At 41.8% G+C, this 19,047-nt stretch overlaps 1 protein-coding gene across 13 annotated transcripts in view; it reads left to right on the top strand.

The window, feature by feature from the left end:
* THSD4 (thrombospondin type 1 domain containing 4) overlaps positions 1-19,047 on the top strand; it is an 874,264-nt gene that overhangs the window by 818,562 nt on the left and 36,655 nt on the right. For all 13 annotated transcript variants that reach the window (XM_056572467.1, XM_056572461.1, XM_056572466.1 and 10 more), the window contains 2 exons: positions 16,717-16,813; positions 18,130-18,375. In XM_056572467.1, the coding sequence (XP_056428442.1) occupies positions 16,717-16,813; positions 18,130-18,375 (343 nt within the window). The remainder of the gene's footprint in view (positions 1-16,716; positions 16,814-18,129; positions 18,376-19,047) is intronic.

The following is a 19,047-nucleotide window of genomic DNA, read 5'->3' as shown; positions in this document are numbered from 1 at the left end:
CCTAGTGATAACACACAGAAGTAACTAAGCGGCGAGTGGCAAAGAACAGGTCCATCAGGATACCGGAACCTGAGTAATCTTAATTATACAACCTGGGTTTGGAAGGTCCCAAAATCCTAATGATCTTACGAATAGGTGACCAAGCAGTATATGGATAGGGCCAGGTCCATCCAGATGGTGGACCAAGTACAGGGAATCAATGTCCCATCAAGACATACTGATATAGCCTTGAGTGTGAGACACTAATCACTCTTCTATCATTAGAATCTATCACAAAAATGTAATCTCCCAATTGCTTCTTTTCATAAAAATGCTTCTTTCCGGTCCTCATCTACACCCACACAAATCAGACTTCCTACAAAAGGTCTACCTCGGTTTTTTATATCCTTCATCCAAACTTAGAGGTATTAGTCTCTATTACACTACAATAAGGGAAGAGATTAAAGAGATACATTTATGTAATTTTTATTTCATTTAATTTGAATTTATTTTAATTTTTTTAATCCCTTTTTGAGGACTCATTCTGGTGAGCATCGAGCTACCACCTGTTCCAGCCATTGCCTCTCAGCAAATGTTTCATTTAATCAGTTATGGTTCATGGTTCATTGTTATCGCTCCAACCTGTTTCATTGGATTCTTGTGGTAATTCCAGAGGTAATATATGATGACTAGAGATTAGTGAATTAAAAAAAAAATTTGATTTGTCCGATTTGATTCGCTCATCTCTATTGAGGAACCATTGGAGGGCAAGTCTGGTGCTAGCAGCCGCGGTAATTCCATCTCCAATAGTGTATAATTGCTGCAGTGTAAACTATGGAAAAGCTCCTACTTTTATCTGAAAGTCAAGCTGGCGGTCGGCCACAAGGCCAGCTACCGCCTGTCCCAGTCCCTGCTTCTCAGTGCACCCCCATGCTCTTAGTGTTCACTTGAAAAAGGAGGGACTGCAATACCAGCAACTTGGACGGGAGCACATTTAGCTTCTGTGCTGTTGGATAAGTGGGCGCATAAAACTAGAAGTAGCTGCAGTGAAAAAGCTCATACTTGTATCTTAAAATCGAACTGGCGGTCCTCCACCAGGCAAGCTACCACTAGTTTCAGCCTGCCTCTCGGCGCCCCCAGACTGTGAAAGTGCAAATGTTTTATCTAATCAGTTATAGTTCATTGTTATCGCTCCAACCCGTTTCATTGGATTCTTGTGGTAATTCCACAGGTGATATATGGCGTCGACGACCATAGGGCCTCAGTCTTGAAAAGACTACATCGATTTTTAAAAATTTTAATCTAAGATTTTGATTAGATTCACGGGTGCTTGATGCGTATACTTTGAACTAATACTGTATGACCACAAAACCCAATATAACAAGGGGTCACTTGGTGGCACAATGACAGAGCCTAGAGGTGACAGCAGCACAACGAGACCATAGGGCCTCACAATAGAAAATATATTTTGTAAAATTTAAATTGAAGATTTTAGAACGATTAAAAGTTTTAAAGTTTTAAAAGGAGACCATGTGGTAGCATAATGACACAGCCTGGAGGTGGCAGCAGCATGAGAAGACCATAATGTGGCAGAATGACACAGCGTGGAATTGGTGGCAGCAAGAGGAGACCAGGCAGTGGCAGAACGACCAAGCCTGGAGGGGGCAACAGCCTGCCGAGACCATAGGGCCTCATAATAAAAAAGATTAAAGATATTTATAAAAATTTCAATTGAAGATTTCAAATAGATTAGCATAAATATTTTTAATTAATGTGCCAGCAGCATGAGGAGACCACATGGCCATGGTGTGTCTGGGTACTCTGTCTCATCTTTCTCATCACCCTGTAGCTCCACAGCCTGCTCCTGCTCCTCCTCTCTTGTCAGATAACTATAAAACCACCCATTTCACAAAACCTTGCCTGTGCTCCACTGTCCTCCCTCCTCCTCCAGTTCAGCCCCCACAGGGCTTATGTGGCCTCGAGATGTAGGCACCATGTCTCCAGTGCCCTGACCAGCCACAGCTGCCAACACGTGTTGTAGGATATGAAGCAGTGGAATGACGTTGTTCATCCCGTAATCCTGGCGACTGACTAATAATGTGGCTTCCTAAAAGGGCCTGAGCAAATGCCAGGTGTCACGTATGAGCTGCCACTGGTTGACATTGAAGTTACACAGGGGAGTCCCCATTTACACTTGGATAGTCAAGAAATTGGTGATGGCTTTTCTCTGTTCATATAGTCGGTCCAACATATGGAGGGTGGAATTCCAACGTGTGGAAACTTCGCAAATCAGACTATGTTGGGGGATGCCGTTCTGATGCTGCAGCTCAAGGAGGGTATGCTTTGCGGTGTTCGAGTGGCTGAAGTGCATGCAAAGTTTTATTCCCATTGTTAGAATGTCTTGCAGATGGGTGTAACACGTGGACAACAAGATTGAACACGTGAGCCATGCAGGATGCAAGGCTCAGGCTTCCTTAAAGCAACGCAGACAAGATGTTCACCAAGGCAAACCATGTGAAGAACAGCGTGGCACCGCTGTGCCCTGCACACATGATATGCTGGAGGCGCATTTTAATTAAAATTATTAATTAAAATAAAAATGAATTTATTAAAATTAATTAAAACATTTTTTTATTATAATTTTATATAATGTGCCAGCAGCATGAGACCACATGGCGGCACAATGCCACAGCCTGGAATCGGCAGGAGCATAAGGAGACCATATAGGGGCAGAATGACCAAGTCTGGAGGTGGCAGCAGCAAGAGCAGATATATTTTTGTTGTATATTTTGTTGTTGTACACACCAGTGATGCAGCACACAGTCGCTGTGTACTACACCCAAAATGGCACTTTCTCTCTCAATCTCTCTCCCTTCCCTATCAGTGCTTCTAGGCTGGATTTGGGCTTGAGGTGAATCGCTGATGTAATACACCCACAATTGCACTTTCTCTCTCAATCTCTCTCTCTTCCCTATCAGTGCTTCTAGGCTGGACTTGAGGTGAGCTGCTGTAAAAATGCTTTTCTGCAACACACTGTTCTCTGTCCCTCTTTCTCTGTTATAGTACGCTGAAGTGACTGGCCACAAGATGGCTGCCGATTATATAGGGCTATGACATCACAGGGGTGGCTGGCTGTTGATAGGCTGCATGCTGCATGTAATTCAGGGTCATCCCGCCCACTCGCCTTTCCGCCTTCCCAGAGTTCCTTTCCCCATGTCCTCACATGTGGATCTTCCATTATAAATGCCCTGAAGCCTGGACCGCAATAAATGTAGTTTAATGAAGCCATTCTTGCAGCGATATTTGCATTTGTTGTGAAGCGATTTTTTCCTGAAATTCGTAACAAATTTGGATTTGTCAGATTCGGTTTGCTTATCCCTAGTATTTACTAATGGTTCCCTATATTTTGCTCAAATCCATCATATTTTATGTGGGTACATTAGTAGATATGTTGGGATTTTTTGATAATGTCAAGGACAAGCCCCTTTTTTTTGCACTCACGCCCCCATTTTCTGGGTTTTCTAAGTAAAATAGTGAGTTGGCCATAAATTCTGGCACGCAAAGCGTGCAAAACACATCTTGGGTGCAAAACTCGAGAAAAAAAACATCAGGATCACTTTAGTTAATGATCCTCACTTGTCCCTGTTGAACTTTGTTTGAGAATTTCCATTCAAACCATACTGTTTATTCATTTGTGGATGTTATTGTTATTATAATTCACAGCAATATTACATAATACCAAGCTATAAACTGCAAATGACTGAATATTTAATGCCTCCCTCTGCATACTTATGTATAGATGTTATTATATTTTGGTCTTCATCATTTACAGTATATGTACTTCCTTTGGCATTTGTACAAACAGTATGTATAAACATTTTTCATTCATTTGTTTTAAACTTTAAGAAAAATATAAACCTTTTATATTATGAACTCCTAAAAGAAACATATCTATAATAGAAATGAAGGGTTTTGTCTAAAAAAGTGTTTAGATGTTTATGTTCAACGTGAGTTATTTTTGTGTAAAAGGTATAAAATTTGTAGAACCATAGAGGCAATTGTTTGGTATAAGGATTCAATTTTCTGCTATGATATATAAATAAATATATATACATATATATATATATATATATATATATATATATATATATATATATATATATGATGTGTGTTACCGTTAAAACAGTTTTTTAGTTGAAACTAGTTTTCCCTAGTGAAAATCAGTTTTGACGCCTTTGTGAAAACTAGGATTTACTGCTTTTCCCCAGTGAAAAAAAACAGTTTTGACTGAACACCTTTGTGAAAACTAGGATTTACTGTTTTTCCCTAGTTCAAGCCAGGTTTCTACTGAACGCCCTCATTCAAACTAAACTGTTACTGCTAATACAAAATACTGTTATACTGAATATTTTTGTATCCTCAACAAATGCTATGTCATAGAAATGGTTTTTAATTCCCAATAAACACTTTCAATTGCTTTTAACTGATTTGTTTCCCTAGTTGAAACTAGTTTTAAAATAGATTCAACAATACCTACCAGGCTAATACCTCGTTTAAGTGATCTAATATATCCGCATCATCAGGTGCCCGACTTTCTTCATTACAGTCATTTCGTTCAAACTAGGTTTTCTCAGTTTTAACTGAGTAATTTTGTTAAAACGTGCTTTTAACGGTTTAAACCAGTTTAAATTGACATTAGCTTTCAGAAAGGTGTCCCGTAAAGACTAGTTTTAACTGGGAAACAGCAGTTCTAGTTTTGACGAAGGCCTTCAGTGACAACTAGTATTTACTAGGGAAAACAAGTTTTAACAAAAAAATATTTTAACTGTAACACACATGTATGTGTATATATATATATATATCTATATATATATTGTGATGACTCGCTCTTGCAGTGAGGTGCGGTTAGCAGTATAAGGAGACAGCGTTTTAAACCAAAGTCCAGTGTTTTATTCACACTTGAGCACACAGCAAAACTGTATTGAACACGAAACATAGGAAAAAACACAACAAAGTCCACCTGCATTTCCATAGGTGTTTGTTCACACCTGCGTTCAGGCCACGCAGTGGCAGCACATCTTTTCCAGGCCCCAGCCAGGCTGTCCAGCAGCTCCCTCTCTTGGAGCTATCATGGGGAGACTCCACACACAGCCCTCCTGGCCCTGTGTGCTAGAACTATCAAGTCTCAACCCACTTCCATTCCAATCCCCCTCCCAATCCACCTGCAGCAGGTGAGGTAGCTTAGCTTTAAGGCCAACAAAACGCCCGGCCTGGATTGTGGGAAATGACCCCCACCCTGCACTTGATCATTCCCGGTAAGAGCCATCCCGGATCGGCCTTCCAGCCATACTACGGGCACAGTAGCAGGCTGCACCGCAGAACAGATACTGGAAAATACTGGCTCTTGCCTCACCAAGGCCAGAAACCTTGGTGAAACACACAGTCCATCAATGATCACATCTTTCACCTTATCACAATATATATATATATATATATATATATATATATATATATATATAGCAACAGGAGAATATAGCAGCACACTGCTAGCACAGAGATATAGATGAAACATGAGTATATAGATAAAACATGAGTATATAGATAGAACATGAAAAGCTATACAGCTGTAGTGCAATAATTGAAAATATGAAATTATGAGGTATTTAGTGTTACGCCTAGCGCTCCGGGTCCCCGCTCCTCCCCGGAGCGCTCACGGCGTCTCTCTCCCTGCAGCGCCCTGGTCAGTCCCGCTGTCCGGGAGCGCTGCACTGTCATGGCCGTCGGGGATGCGATTCGCACAGCGGGACGCGCCCGCTCGCGAATCGCATCCCAGGTCACTTACCCGTCCCGGTCCCCTACTGTCATGCGCTGGCGCGCGCGGCTCCGCTCTCTAGGGCGCGCGCGCGCCAGCTCTCTGAGACTTAAAGGGCCAGTGCACCAATGATTGGTGCCTGGCCCAATTAGCTTAATTGGCTTCCACCTGCTCCCAGACTATATCTGCTCACTGCCCCTGCACTCCCTTGCCGGATCTTGTTGCCTTGTGCCAGTGAAAGCGTTTAGTGTTGTCCAAGCCTGTGTTACCTGAACTTTTGCTATCCATCTTGACTACGAACCTTGCCGCCTGCCCCGACCTTCTGCTACGTCTGACCTTGCCTCTTCCTAGTCCTTCTGTACCACGCCTTCTCAGCAGTCAGCGAGGTTGAGCCGTTGCTAGTGGATACGACCTGGTTGCTACTGCCGCAGCAAGACCATCCCGCTTTGCGGCGGGCTCTGGTGAACACCAGTAGCCTCTTAGAACCGGTCCACCAGCATGGTCCACGCCAATCCCTCGCTGACACAGAGGATCCACTACCAGTAAGCCGAATCGTGACAGTAGATCCGGCCATGGATCCCGCTGAGGTGCCGCTGCCAAGTCTCGCTGACCTTACCACGGTGGTCGCTCAGCAATCGCAGCAAATTGCCCAACAAGGACAGCAGCTGTCGCAGTTGACCGCCACGTTACAGCAACTTCTGCCTCTGCTACAGCAGCAACCATCTCCTCGGCCAGCTCCTGCACCTCCTCCGCAGCGAGTGGCCGCTCCTAGCCTCCGCTTGTCCCTGCCGGACAAATTTGATGGGGACTCCAGACTCTGCCGTGGATTTTTGTCTCAGTGTTCCCTGCATATGGAGATGTTGTCGGACTTGTTTCCTACAGAACGGTCTAAGGTGGCGTTCGTAGTGAGCCTTCTTTCAGGAAAGGCCTTGTCTTGGGCCACACCGCTCTGGGACCGCAATGATCCTGCCACAGCCACAGTCCAGTCCTTCTTCGCTGAGGTCCGTAGTGTCTTCGAGGAGCCAGCCCGAGCTTCTTCTGCCGAGACTGCCCTGCTGAACCTGGTCCAGGGTAATTCTTCAGTGGGCGAGTACGCCATCCAATTTCGTACTCTTGCTTCCGAATTATCATGGAATAACGAGGCTCTCTGCGCGACCTTTAAAAAAGGCCTATCCAGTCGCATCAAGGATGTGCTGGCCGCACGAGAGATTCCTGCCAACCTGCAAGAACTTATCCATTTGGCCACCCGCATTGACATGCGTTTTTCTGAGAGACATCAGGAGCTCCGCCAGGAAAAAGACTTAGATCTCTGGGCACCTCTCCCACAGCATCCTTTGCAGTCTACGCCTGGGCCTCCCGCCGAGGAGGCCATGCAAATGGATCGGTCTCGCCTGACCCAGGAAGAGAGGAATCGCCGTAGGGAAGAAAATCTTTGTCTGTACTGTGCCAGTACCGAGCATTTCTTGGTGGATTGCCCTATCCGTCCTCCACGTCTGGGAAACGCACGCACGCACCCAGCTCACGTGGGTGTGGCGTCTCTTGGTTCTAAGTCTGCTTCTCCACGTCTCACGGTGCCCGTGCGGATTTCTCCTTCAGCCAACTCCTCCCTCTCAGCCGTGGCCTGCTTGGACTCTGGTGCCTCTGGGAATTTTATTTTGGAGTCTTTTGTGAATAAATTCCGCATCCCGGTGACCCGTCTCGTCAAGCCGCTCTACATTTCCGCGGTCAACGGAGTCAGATTGGATTGCACCGTGCGTTACCGCACAGAACCCCTCCTGATGTGTATTGGACCCCACCACGAAAGGATTGAGTTATTCGTCCTTCCCAACTGTACCTCTGAGGTCCTCCTCAGTCTGCCATGGCTCCGGCTTCATTCTCCCACCCTTGATTGGACCACCGGGGAGATCAAGAACTGGGACTCTGCCTGCCATAGGAAGTGCCTCTCCCCCCCTCCCAGTCCCGTAAGGCAAGCCTCAGTGCCTCCTCATGGCCCCCGTCCTGGTGACACACTGCCCCGTGCCAGGCTTCGCCCTCTGCCCTCCCTCCCCATTCCCACTCCTGCTGTACTGCCTGCCGTTGAGGAAACCCTCCATTCTTTCCCGGTGTCCTCATCCCAGGGGAGGCAGTTACCGGACAAAGAAAAGGGGAGACCTAAGGGGGGGGGGGGGTACTGTTACGCCTAGCGCTCCGGGTCCCCGCTCCTCCCCGGAGCACTCACGGCGTCTCTCTCCCTGCAGCGCCCCGGTCAGTCCCGCTGTCCGGGAGCGCTGCACTGTCATGGCCGTCGGGGATGCGATTCGCACAGCGGGACGCGCCCGCTCGCAAATCGCATCCCAGGTCACTTACCCGTCCCGGTCCCCTGCTGTCATGCGCTGGCGCGCGCGGCTCCGCTCTCTAGGGCGCGCGCGCGCCAGCTCTCTGAGACTTAAAGGGCCAGTGCACCAATGATTGGTGCCTGGCCCAATTAGCTTAATTGGCTTCCACCTGCTCCCAGACTATATCTGCTCACTGCCCCTGCACTCCCTTGCCGGATCTTGTTGCCTTGTGCCAGTGAAAGCATTTAGTGTTGTCCAAGCCTGTGTTACCTGAACTTTTGCTATCCATCTTGACTACGAACCTTGCCGCCTGCCCCGACCTTCTGCTACGTCTGACCTTGCCTCTGCCTAGTCCTTCTGTACCACGCCTTCTCAGCAGTCAGCGAGGTTGAGCCGTTGCTAGTGGATACGACCTGGTTGCTACTGCCGCAGCAAGACCATCCCGCTTTGCGGCGGGCTCTGGTGAACACCAGTAGCCTCATAGAACCGGTCCACCAGCACGGTCCACGCCAATCCCTCGCTGACACAGAGGATCCACTACCAGTAAGCCGAATCGTGACATTTAGCTTGCAAATTTGGCACCAAATAGCGTGGACCGTCCCACCACGGTAAGGTGACCTAATTCTGGGACGGACCCTACACTATGAATATGCCTCTGTGTGAAAAGTACAGCAGGCATTGCAAGGTCTGAAACATCCAAGGCACCTTATATACACCTAATAGAGGTTGGTGGGGTGCAGGAGCCAACATGGAGGTAGCCACTCCCCCGTATGTGTAATAGATATGTCTACCTATTTGATTCACTACGTCTACCTATTTGATTCACTGGTGCAAATGATTATTTTTTTTTTATACCTCTCCTTTATACACCCACTGTCACTGTGGACATTTGGCTGTGCCAATTGGCGTGAAGTTTTGTGCTTTGTACAATTTGCCTTTATCCAGGGTGTCAGGCCCTGGAGATCCTATTATTGCAAATGCACATACAATAAAGGCTAACAGGAAATTTCCAGGTGTCCTGACCAAGACCTTTGCAGTTGTCATTAGAGGATGGAGTGGGAGTGAGTAGTCAAGTATATATGTGAAAGATGATGTATAGTTAAAAACATATTTTATGCTGGACACTGTAATAGTATAAATCATTGGTGAAAATGAAATAAGTTAAGAATTTAATATTAAATATAGTGATGTAAGCTACAATGCTTACCTCAGAAAAGAATGATTCATTTCCTTACCTTTTTTTTTTAACAACAATTAATGTATGCTTCCAAGTAAGTGAAACAATTCATCAAAAAATTCTTCAGCTCTGTCCACCCCTATTGCTTTCCCAGTCAGATCCTATTTCTAGAATAAAAATGATTCTACCCTTTCATTTTCCAAACAGATTCATCAATGCTACTTGAGAGCAATGTGTAAAGTAACTAAGGAACTCATGCTGAATGGTGTCACATGTCTTCCAGAAATACTTAATAGTTGACAAAGCGGCCTACATTATTAATATCCTGAACTTGGCAGTGTTGATCCATTCTCTAAAACAAGCATTGCGACCACCATAAACATTATCATGCTCCAAAAAACATTCAGCTTTGACTTCATCATTTTTTTTAAGGAATACTGGTCTTGTAGAACTTGCTGCGTTAACATGATAAATCTTTTATTCTTCATTAACGTAAAACATTTTGTCAAGTGGGAGGTGAATTATGCACAAATTTGTATTTAGGTCTGTTTATGCATATTTGGTAAATCTCTGTAATGATCCCCATGTGTATAGCTGCTCATAAATATGTCTTTGCGGCCAAGGGCATACTTTTCTTATAGTGTATTTATGCAGTACAACATTGTTTGTCTGTTGTTTATTTTCCCTGATTTAAAGTGCACCTGCCACAATCTACGTGCTACAATATAGTATGATCTTTAGTGGAATATCTCAAGTGGAATATAGGGAAACAATGAACCCTCATTCGACAGGATTAGGTATCAGCAATGGACCTTTGTAGAAGAACTAAATATAGTTCTCTTCATTGAAGTTTATAGGAGTTATTGAAACTGCTAAATAAGCATGTGCAATGAATTGTTTTTCCAAAATGTCTTATTCTTAATTTTGGTATTTTTCTTGCTTACATGCTAATGATCATCTTTGTCATTTGTGCCTCCATCTTTTCACTGTATAGTTGTCTTTTACATAAACATGGGTCTCCATTAAAAAGCTTCTATTTGTGAAGTTGTGCTTTAAGTCATTTAAAAGGGTATTTTGGTTTCATACCATTGTCTAAACAACACTCTGACTGCACCTAAAACAAAATAAAATTTGTATTGAAATTCATTAACTAAATCATCTGTAATATTTTTTTGGTAAGTCCCTTTGAGAAGTCTTATTAACCTACATGCATGTTGTATAGAACATGTATGAATAAACAGGGTGTCAATCTCCTGGACATCCCAATGCCTACTGCAGTTGCTCATATGCACCTTAACCCTACTTCAATTGTTTTCTTTTTTACGAAATTATCTTCATATTGAGCAATTACATTCACATATGATTGTATTCAAAATGAAAGTACAATGAAATCTCCCTTAGTGGACACCTCCCAATAGTGGACAGTTTTAAACCCCTTAAAGACTAGTGTTGCTCGCGAATATTCGCAATGCAAATTTTATTCGCGAATTCGTGAATATTCACAAATATAGCACTATATATTCGTAATTACGAATATTCATTATTTTTTTTTTTTTTTTTTACAGTACACATCACAGTGATCACCCCTCTCTGCTTCTAGCTTGTCTGGTGTAAAGAAGGCTCTAATACTACTGTGTGAGACTGTCGTGCGAATTTTCGCATATGTGAAAATTTGCATATGCTAATTTTCGCATATGCAAATTTTTGCATACACGAATTTTCGCATATGCAAAAATAAAACGCGAATATTACGAATATTACGAATTTATATTTGTCCATATATTCGAGAAATATCGCAAATTCGAATATGGCCTATGCCGCTCAACACTATTAAGGGCCAAGCCCATTTTTACCCTTTTTTTTTTTTTATTCCTTTAGGCTACGTTTCAACTGGGAAAAATGCCAATTCTGCCACATTGTGTTTTTTCCGGCCAAAAAATGCTGCGGCCAGATGTTAGCTGTAAATCAATGAGAAATCGCAAAATTCTTTTTCCACTTGGCGTTTTCCAGTTTGGCATTTTTTTTTTTTTTTTTTAATGCTTTTGGAATTTTTTCACTCTTTTTTAGCTCCTTGGGGGTTTTGCAAAGTCACAGCATGTTGAGCCAATGGTGTTTTTTTCCCTGAAATTGTGGTGTTTTTCTCCCGTAGAAGTCTATAGGAGTGAAAAAACCCCAAGAAAAACGACATGTTGGTTTTAACTTTGGCGTTTTTGCAGGCGGTTTTTATTCTTTTTTGGACTTTAGCGATCTAAAAAAGTGATGGAGATACCTTTTTTAATAAAATTTCGTAGGGTACCATTAAAAAAAAGATACAGTAGTGAAGAAAAAAATTGTATCTATCTTTTTTATAACAGAATTTTTATAAATTTTTAAAACATGTGGGCGGGCAGGGCACATTAAAATGTAGCCAACAGTAACAAAAATGTAGTGTGTGTGTGTGTGTTTTTCACTTTTTTTCTTTATTTTTTTACATTTTTTAAGGTAGAACTACTACTCCCAGCATGGAACACACTGTGTACCTGTACTAATTGACAGATCACCGGGGTCTATTGCGATCCTTCTGTATAATTTATAGAAGCGGGCAGCCACTCTTTTAAGGTCCCCTGCACTGCCGTATGTATACAACTATTAATTTTTCCCGCAGGGAGCTGTGATTGGCCAGATGGTTCCAGCCAATCACAACTCTGTGGGAAATAGGAGTAGGTGTATATATACATCAGTGCAGGGGACTATAGAAGAGCAGCCAACCGCATCTATACATTATACAGGAGGATCACAGCGGGTGTCAGGAGTGACATCTGCTGTCATCTTTCCTTAACTGCAGGTACTACTGCTCCCAATATGGAGCACACTCTGCTCAATGCTGGGAGCTGTAGTACCTGCATTAATAGACAGATTGCAACAGGTGTCAGAAGTTACACTCACTGCAATCTGTCTATTAATGCAGGTACTACAGCTCCCAGCATGGAGCAGAGTGTGCTCCATGTTGGGAGTAGTAGTACCTGCAGTTAAGAACAGATCACAGTGGCTATCACTCCTGACACCCGATGCGATCGTCCTATCTATTTCATCTCTGCACTATACTCTGACCAGTGATGTGGTCAGAGTATAGTGCAGAGCTGTGGTTGGCTGCAACCATCCGGCCAATCCCCACTCTGGGTGGAAAATGTGAATGAGTGATGTTCTATTCACATCACTGGATAGCCTGAGTATAGAGCAGAGATGCGAGCGCTGTATAGACCCGCTCCACATCCCTGCAATATTATGGACGATTGCATCGGGTGTCACGACTGACACCCGGGACGATATGTCTATTAGTACAGGTACTACTCCCATCATGGAACAGTCTGTCCCATGCTTGGAGCAGTAGTACTACCAAAAAAATTTAAAAAAAATAGAGAAAAAAAGGGAAACACACACACTTTATAAAAAAATAAAAATTTTGTTAAATACATTTTTTTTCCATCACTACTGCAACCTTTTTTTTTTTTTTTTGGTACCCAACAAATTTTGGGTGTTAAAAAAAAACGCCAAAGGGGCCAAAAATGCAATTTCCACTCAAATGCAAAAAACGGTAGAAAAGACGCAAGAAAAAAACGCCAACATAGGAAAATGCTGTGGTGTTTTTTTCTGTCGTTTTTTTCTTGCCCTTTTTTGGGCCACAAAAAAAGCAAGTAGAAACTTAGCCTAATTTTTATATTCATATATTCATATTCATTGGTTCACAAATTGCATATACCCCCCTCCCACCCTCTCTGTGTGGAGACAAAAAAAAAAAAAAAAAAAAAAAAAAAAAAAAACAAGCAAAAAAACACAGATTAGCTATTTAAACGTGACCCTCTCAAATTCTCTTTGTTTCTTCTTTGATTTACCTATTCAAAATCTTTTGCAGCTTTTAATCGTCTCCACCAGGCATAGCCACTGTTCAATATATGGAGGGTTAGGGTTAAACTATTTTCGTACCATCAAGTATTTAGCAAGCGTTACTACTTTCAACAGGAGATCCTTCAAGCTCCCAAAATCATTCATCTCTCAATATTGCCGACCTAACACCCAAACTTATTCTCTTCTTAAATTTTTTCCCCAGACAGTACTCTATTTGCCCCCAAAAACCTCTCACATTTTTACAACTCCATATCAAATGTATACACTTTGGACAAGTGGAGTCTTGCCTACAGCCGATCAACTCAAAAAAAAATTGGGGAATAATATAGTCTATAAACAATCCTTAACTGTAAATACTGGAATTTTTTATTTGAAAACCCCAGCACGACATCATCCAGGACTTTTTTCCCATGTAGGAACTTCCAGGGGGCCTATATCTCTTGTATTCCCATTTATTTTTTATCTGATCTTGGAATATAGAAGATGTTTCATGAATTAAACCTTTGTAAACATTCCTTTAGGGACTTCATTGTGCTCTGTGATTGCATAATATATGTGAAAAGTTTATGCATTAACCCCTTAGCCTCTTAAGGACATAGCCCTTTTTCACCTTAAGGACTGAGCCCTTTTTTGCAATTCTGACCACTGTCACTTTATGCATTAATAATTCTGGGATGCTTTTACCGATTATTCTGATTCTGAGATCAGAGTTTTTTCATGACTACTTTAACATAGTGGAAATTTTTTTTTTCGTTACTTGCATCCTTTCTTGGTGAAAAATACCCAAATTTCATGAAAATTTTGAGAATTTAGCATTTTTCTAACTTTGAAACTCTCTGCTTGTAAGGAAAATGGATATTCCAAATAAATTATATATTGATTTACATATACAATATGTCTACTTTATGTTGGCATCATAAAGTTGACATGTTTTTACTTTTGGAAGACATCAGAGGGCTTCAAAGTTCAGCAGCAATTTTCCAATTTTTCTCAAAAATTTCAAAATCTGAATTTTTTGAAGTGGATTTGAGGGACTTACATGTTAGAAATACCCCATAAATGACCCCATTATAAAAAAAAACTGCACCCCTCAAAGTATTCAAAATGATATTCAGAAAGTCACCCTTTAGGTGTTGCACTGGAATAGCAGCAGTGAAGCAGTGAAGGAGAAAATTTTAAATCTAAATTTTTTACACTCGCATGTTCTTGCTGAGCCATTTTTTAAATTTTAACAAGGGGTAAAAGGAGAGAAATCCCCCCAAAATTTGTAAGCCCATTTCTCTCGAGTAGGAAATACTTCATATGTGGATGTAAAGTACTCCGTGGGTGCACTAGAGGACTCAGAAGGGAAGGAGCGACAATGGGATTATGGAGAGTGAATTTTGCTGAAATGGTTTTTGGGGGGCATGGCATACTATTTTGGAAACTACACCCCTAAAGGAACGTAAAAAGGAGTACAGTGAGCCTTATAACCCCACAGGTGTTTGACGATTTTTCGTTAAAGTCAGATGTGTAAAAGAAATAAAAAATTCACTAAAATGCTGATTTTTTTCCCCAAAATTTCACAGTTTTTACAAGGGGTAATAGGAGAAAATGCCCCCCCAAATTTTAATCCCATTTATTCTGAGTATGGAAATATCCCATGTGTGGATGTCAAGTGCTCTGCTGGCGCACTACAATGCTCAGAAGAAAAGGAGTCACATTTGGCTTTTGGAAAGCAAATTTTGCTGAAATGGTTTTTGGGGGGCATGTTGCATTTAGGAAGCCTGTATGGTACCAGAACAGAAAAAAAAACCACATGGCACACTATTTTGGAAACTTCCCCCCTTAAGGAATGTAAGAAGCGGTACAGCGAGCCTTAACACGCCACAGGTGTTTGACGACTTTTCACTTAAGTCAGATGTGTAAATGAAAAAAAAAGAAATTTCACTAAAATGCTAATTTTTTCCCAAATTTTACATGTTTTACAAGGGGTAATAGGAGAAAATGCCCCCCAAAATTTGTAACCCCATTTCTTCCGAGTATGGAAATACCCCATGTGTGGACATCAAGTGCTCTACTGCTGCACTACAATGCTCAGAAGAGAAGGAGCGCCATTGGGCTTTTGGAGAGAGAATTTGTTTGGAATGGAAGTCGGGGGCCATGAGCATTTACAAAGCCCCCATGGTGCCCCCTCCCCCCCCACATGTGACCCCATTTTGGAAACTACACCCCTCACATAATTTAATAAGGGGTGTAGTGAGCCTTTAAACCCCACTGGCGTTTGACAGATGTTTGGAACAGTGAGCTGTGCAAATTAAAAATTGCATTTTTCATTTTCACAGACCACTGTTCCAAACATCTGTCAGACACCTGTGGGGCTTTAATGCACACTGCCCCCTTATTACATTCTGTGAGCGGTGTAGTTTCCAAAATGGGGTAACATATGGTGGGGTCCACTGTTCTGGCACCATGGGGACTTTGTAAACACACATGGCCTACAATTTTGGACACATTCTCTCTCCAAAAGCCCACGGGATTTTTTCCTATTTTCCCTTGTGAAATGAAAAGTGTAGGGTAACACCAGCATTTTAGTGAATTTTTCTTTATTACTTTCACATTCAACTTTAAGGAAAATTCGTCAAACACCTGTGGGGTGTTAAGGCTCACTATACCCCTTGTTACGTTCTGTGAGGGGTGTAGTTTCCATAATGGGGTCATATGTGGGTATTTATTGTTTTGCGTTTATGTCAGAACCGCTGTAAAATTAGCCACCCCTGTGCAAATCACCAATTTAGACCTCAAATGTAAATGGTGCGCTCTCACTTCTGAGCCATGTTGTGTGCCATAGAGCACTTCGCGTCCACATATGGGGTATTTCCATATTCAGGAGAAATTGCGTTACATATTTTGGGGGTCTTTTTTTCCTTTCACCGCTTGTGAAAATTAAAAGTATAAGGCAACACCAGCATGTCAGTGTAAAATTTTTTATTTTTACCTTTTCATAAGGGGTAAAAGAAGAAGTGACGAGTGACGCTCCTCTTCAACTAACTCACTGAGGGCAGTGGCAGCTGGCTGAAATGACGAGTGACGTATGGAGCATCACTCATCACTGCTGGCAGCTGCCGCTGCCCTCATTAAGTGAAGCGCAGAGTAGCGTCACTCGTCACTGCCTGCTAGCCAGGTAAAAAGTAAGACGAACAGGGGGATGAGGGAATGGGGGGAATGATTTGGCATGAATGATTTTGCATTACTTTTCCTAATTTATTATATTGTTGAGATTTTTTTAAAGCCTTATTACAGTGCAAAATAATTTATTTATATTTAGCTTTTTATCGTGTTTTGTAGGTAATTACACTCTGGAGTGAGTACAGTAGTGTTCCATCATTTAGAAAGATGTTTAAGCCCTTTTTTCCCAATAATAGGGGACATCTCCCAATAGTGGACACTTTTTCATTCCCCGTGAATGTCCGCTATTGGGAGATTCTACTGTAATATATATATATATATATATATATATATATATAGCAGTGCATTAAAAATCAAGTATTTGTTTTTAATATTTCCAGATGATTCACCAGCAACCTAACCCTGGAATCCATTATGAATTTGTCATTCCATCCCCAAATACTATCAGTCCTCAACTACCAGCTCAACGGAGACCAGGTATTGTTGATTTCACCGCTATGTTGATACATTATAGCGCAAGTTCTCTTCTTTATACTTGAAAAATAATGGTTGCCACAGTGATAAATTGGACATGTGTGCATTAAATTCCACTGTTTTAATACCAATTTATTATATGGGTGTTTGTAAATGTACTTTAGAAATGAAGTATTTGACCTCTATAACTTCACTTGAGAGCTGTAAGACTTTTTCTTTTACAAATTATATGGTTTTAAAATAGATTAGCATAAATGTTAAACAATTACACATATACTCTACCAACTTTGAATTCAATAATGCTAGATTTTTACTAGTTAGATAGGAGAAAAAATATTCTGAGCCTTTTGATACATTAGTTGAAGAATATGTATTTATTTTAAAACCTACTGTACATATAATAATTCACATATTGATAATGAAAATAAATAATTCAATTGTAACACTGCTGGTTGGCAACCACCAGCGTACTATATGTCCTTGTCAGCATTGCGCGACCTTCTCTGTGCCATGTGTCTGCTGAATTTCCTGGTCTTCCTGCTCTTATGTGTCTCTTGCTGCAGTTTCCGCTTTGTCCACTAGAGGCACGAGTACTGACTGGATTTTATAGAGCAGGCATGCATTACCTAATGGGTTCTCCTCCAATCCCAGCCAGGAACCTGTTGTTTCTGGCATCAGAAAGGTTTTGTATCCCTGAACTGTTAAGGTCTCTGTCTGTCTGCTAATCATGTCTGCTGATCCCTTCCTGTATACTGGACTTGCCTCTATCTCATCCCCTGAAACCTGATCTGTCTCTCCGGTTCTGAACTTGGACTGACTTACACAACTCCTGTCTGCTTGCAGCTTGTTCCAGCCAGCCTGCACCTCTAGCAATCTTGGCTAGCTGTTGTCTGCACTTACTCTGATAATAAACACCTGTTCAGCTTTGCTGCATCTGATGCTATCTTTAGTGTCAGTTTGCTCCATTCTGCCCTCCTGCCACTTGTGGCACAGTGGGTCCACACCCATGAGACGTAACATCAATACCCAATAACAAGGATTCAGAATACTTGTAGATCTGAATACTTGTATATTGTATCAATTGCTTTTTAGACACATTAGAGTATAGAACAATGTTGCAAACCATTTAAATAAAAAAAAAATTCTCTGTTTAACTCAACTAGGGTGCCTCCAACTTCTGCAAAATGATCAAAAGTGGTCTGAGCAGGCTTGGAATTTTAGCTTTGCAACATCTGGAGACACCCTGGTTGGGAAACACTGCTTTAACCTGTGATATTTTCTACTTAGGCAGTATTATAGATTAAATTTTTTTTTCATAGGGGAACCTTTAAATGGCCAGTTAGACGTAAAAGATACCTCAAACCCTACTGAAAACAGAGACTCATTTAGTGAAACTGATTCACACACTGGGCAGCCAACTGGATCCTTACCTTCCAGACAACCTGGAAGAAATCCTTCTTATCAGCCCGATAATGAAGTTCCTCCTCTACAGCCACCTAGACGGAATCGGGACTATAACTGGAAGCAAGTGGGTTCAACTGACTGCTCAGCCACTTGTGGAAAAGGTGAGGTTGGTGAAAGGAATTCAGTATAAAAAGTGTGTATGCTCAAATACTAACTAATGTTTTATTCGGTTAAAGGGGGGAAAGTTACAAAATGTTAGTTATGCCTTCTATTTCACCATGCAGCCAAATACAAGGATCATGAATTTGTGCAAAATCTAGTGGGATGTTCTGAGAGACATTTATGTTATGGGTACTGATGCATATTTATGTTTGTTATTCCCTAATTTTAGTTATTTTAGCTGCATTAAATCCAAGAAAGTGCATGATATGTCTAAAAAGATTCATCTAGTATCATATATATGAAAATATTGTTAACATATTGTTGGTAAACTGATTTGCCCTCTTCATATATGGCCATCATCCGGTGGCGCTTTTGTCATCAGTTGTATCATTAGTTAGGCGAGATTTAGGCCAGACGTTGGGTATATGTGAACCCTACCTAATTCATAGGGGGAGATTTATCGAAACCTGTGTCGAGGAAAAGTGGACAAGTTGACCATTTAAAAAAAAAAGGCTTCTGAAAAGAAACAATTTTATTTGTTGCTATTGGCAACTGGTCCTTTTCCTTTTGATAAAACAGTACAGTGTATGACATAAGAACTTAGATGTGCCTGAGACTGTTGCATTGTGATTGACCGTTCAAATTTGCTGCCCGGTCCTGTGCTGGAGGAA

This window comes from Hyla sarda, chromosome 4 (genome assembly GCF_029499605.1).
Source record: "Hyla sarda isolate aHylSar1 chromosome 4, aHylSar1.hap1, whole genome shotgun sequence".
Taxonomy (NCBI): domain Eukaryota; kingdom Metazoa; phylum Chordata; class Amphibia; order Anura; family Hylidae; genus Hyla; species Hyla sarda.
The sequence above is the reverse complement of the archived record's forward strand: the minus strand, read 5'-3'. Positions and strand labels throughout refer to the sequence as shown.